The 3,909-nt window shown below is 13.0% G+C and overlaps 1 protein-coding gene across 1 annotated transcript; it reads left to right on the top strand.

Moving 5' to 3' along the window:
* Nucleotides 1–3,410: 3,410 nt before the first annotated feature.
* On the top strand, nucleotides 3,411–3,908 carry PRSY57_1440400 (hypothetical protein; the record flags this gene model as incomplete). The annotated part of the gene is made up of 1 exon (XM_020115330.1): nucleotides 3,411–3,908. The coding sequence occupies one exon, from the start codon at nucleotides 3,411–3,413 to the stop codon at nucleotides 3,906–3,908; it is 498 nt and encodes a 165-aa protein (XP_019969987.1).
* Between the last annotated feature and the right edge of the window lies 1 nt (nucleotide 3,909).

The raw sequence follows: 3,909 nt of genomic DNA, 5'->3' as shown, positions 1-3,909 counted from the left end.
AAAAAATAAAATATAATATTATTTAATAAAATAATTATATCTTTATTAATATATTTTGCTTATAATTTTATGGGTCCAAAAGAATAAATGATATTACAATTTTTTTTTCTTATAAATTTTATATATAATAAGTTAAGAAATTAAATATAAATATAAATATAAATACATGTATATATATATTATATAATATATATATATATATGTATATTTATATGAATAATAATAAAATATATTTAATACTATTTTATGAAATAATTGAAAAACTTATAAGAATAAAAGGAAAAAAATATATAGATATTTATTGTAAAGCATAAAATACATATGTTGTATTTTATTTATTTTGTTCTCATATTTTGGAGTTCAAAAATATATATATTATATATCATACCACGAACTTATTTATTTCTTCACGGCAATACTTTTCTTAAATGTGTTGCTATATATATATATATATATATATATATATATATATATATATATATACATGTATTTATATTTATATTTATATTTAATTTCTTAACTTATTATATATAAAATTTATAAGAAAAAAAAATTGTAATATCATTTATTCTTTTGGACCCATAAAATTATAAGCAAAATATATTAATAAAGATATAATTATTTTATTAAATAATATTATATTTTATTTTTTAAATATATTCTACTTTAATGCTAATTATATTTATTAAAATAAATTATATTATTTTATCATATATTATGAATTGAAATGAAAATTTTTATATTCCCAAAAGAAAAAAAAAAAAAAAAAAAAAAAAGCGAACATTTAAATTTTTCTTTTTTGGAATACATTACAAAGGGAAAAGAATTTTAAAAGCATAAATAAAATATAATAACAATAAAATTATTATTTCATATAGTACGTCTATTTTTTCGTATACAAAAATATATCTATATATATATATATATATATATATATTCTTGTGAACTAATAATAATAAATGAAGTCATATAAATTGGAATAAACCACATGAAATTCTTATAATTTTAAAATGTAATGGTATATTTAATATATCATTTAAATTTTTGATACCATAAAGAAATAAATATATTTATATATTATCCATGTACCCCTTCTTTTTTTTTATGCATTCATGTAATATAATTATAGATTTTATAGAATATATTCTTTATGGATTTAATAAAAAAAAAAAAAAATTACATATTCCATTATATACATATAATATTATAAATATAATATATATATATATATATATATATATATATTTTTTTTTAAGAGAAACTATATTAAAGCTTTAAAAAGAAAGAAAAAAAAAAAAAAAAGGACAATAATTTTGTCAAATGATAAAAAAAAATAATATAGTTGTATTCTCATATATATTATTTTTACGAGATATTTAAATATTATTACTTTTATTTTAATAAATATATTATTATATATATTTATTATTTATTTTCCTTGGACTAACTATATATTTTTCATTGTACACAAATTAAAAAAAAAAAAAAAAGTACATGAAAAAAAGAAGAACAGTATTGTTATTATATTACTTTTTAATACATTTAAGTATATCTATATAATAAATATATATATATATATATATATATATATATTATTATTATTATATATACATATATACTTAATTTGTTTTCATGTTAACAAAATATTTTTAATTATTTGTTTATATATATATTAAATATAAATCTTAAGTAAAGAATACTTATATATATATTAATATTATTATATTATATAATTATATCCAAAAAAATTATTTTATTAAAAAAAAAAAAGAATACATACCATTAAATATATAATTATTTAAACATAATATTATTTTTTATATATATATTTAATATATATTAAATAATAAATATTTATTATAAACATAAAATTAATAAAATACTTAAAACTATAATTTATTATAGAATTCTTGTTCTTAAGAATATTTTTCTTATATTCGAAAATCAAAAATCATAAATCAAAAAACAAAAAACAAAAATCAAAAATCAAAAATCAGAAAGCAAAAATCAAAAGGCAAAAAGGAAAAAGCAAAAAAATTAAAAAAATTAAAATTATTTTATTAAATTTCTTTTATAATATTAATCATAATAAATACAAAGAGAAAAAATATATATATTTAATATATAATATTATATATATATTATATATTATAATATAATTATTTATAAATATATTCTTTTTAAACACGTTTTAGAATAAATAAACTAATATTTTATTTAAATATATTTATATATTATATTATATTAACTTTATAGATAAATAAAAGAAAATATACAATCATTTTTTTTTTTACTTTAATTCAAAAATACACTTAAAAATAGAACGTATAAAAATTATAAAGTAGCAAAGCAAGTGTATTTATATATATATATATATATATATATAATATTAAATATATATTTTTTATAAAAATAAATTATTAAAAAATAATAATATTATATATATAAATATATATTATATATATATATATATATATATACGTACATAATATTATATATATATATATATACAAACAATTTATATATATTTTACATAATATATATTTTTTATATTATTATATATATACATAATATTGTATTATATATATGTTTTTATATTAAAACAATATTTATATGCATATATGAAAAATAATAATTAAAAAAAAATACATTTCTTAAAAAAAGATATAATAAATAATAAAAAAATAAATTAGCAGCATTTTTTTCTTTTATTTATATGAAATAATAAATATATTGACTCTCATCTTTTGGATACATTTATTTATTTATTTTATTATTTAATAATAATTTTATATATTTTAAAAATACATCATTATTTATATAAATTTTTTTTTTTCTTTTTTTTTTCTTTTTATTTATTTTTATAAAAAAAAAAAAAAATTATATATTATAATATTATATTTATTTACATATATATATTATTATATTATATATATATAAATAAATATTTATATATTATGTATAAATAAAAATATGTATATTTTATATTTTTTTATTATTGTATATAAATAAATACTTTCTTTTATTATATTTTATTCTTTATTTATTCTTACGCTTTTATATATATAATAATATATAATCATTTTATAATTCTTTTTTATAAATTTCTATTAATTTATTTTATTTGATTTATTTATTATTTTAAAACCATTAAATATAAAATAATTATAATAAAGAAAAAAAGAAATATATATTATATATTTATATTTTATAAACATATTATCATATAACATTATATATATATATATAATATATATAATAATTTTTGTTATAATTATTTATAAGTATACTTATAAATAGTTAAAAATGTATATATGGTGAACTCACCTACAAAGAATAAAAAAGAAAAAAATAAATAAGATTATTGAATAATAAAAATATTATACAAAAGTATACATAAAAAAGAAAAAATGGGTAGTAAAAAAAATAGTAACACTGTTGATTCCTCAGAAAATGTTGAGGAAGTTGTTGATAATTTAACGAGTGAAAAGAATAAAGAGAGTTTGAAAAAAGATAAAAGAAAAAAAAAAGAAAAGAAGAATAATGATGTTGATGATATAAATGAAGAAGAAGATGAAGAAGGAAATGATGAAGATACTATGAAAAAATTTTCTGTTGATACTAGTGAAAATGAAGATGATAAGGAAGACGATGATGATGACGAAGATGATGATGATGATGAAGATGATGATGATGATGAAGATGATGATGATGATGATGATGATGATGACGACGAGGAGGATGATGATGACGATGATGATGACGATGATGACGATGATGAAGACGATGATGAAGATGATGATGAAGATGATGATGATGAAAATGATCAAAATGAATATGCAGGAGATGATAAAAAAGATGAAGATGGAGATGCAAAAAAGGGAAGTGATGATGAAGGTTTTGACTAAT

The sequence above is a fragment of the Plasmodium reichenowi genome, chromosome 14 (genome assembly GCF_001601855.1).
Source record: "Plasmodium reichenowi strain SY57 chromosome 14, whole genome shotgun sequence".
NCBI classification, from domain to species: Eukaryota; Apicomplexa; class Aconoidasida; order Haemosporida; family Plasmodiidae; genus Plasmodium; species Plasmodium reichenowi.
This window is presented reverse-complemented; position numbering and strand designations above follow the sequence as displayed.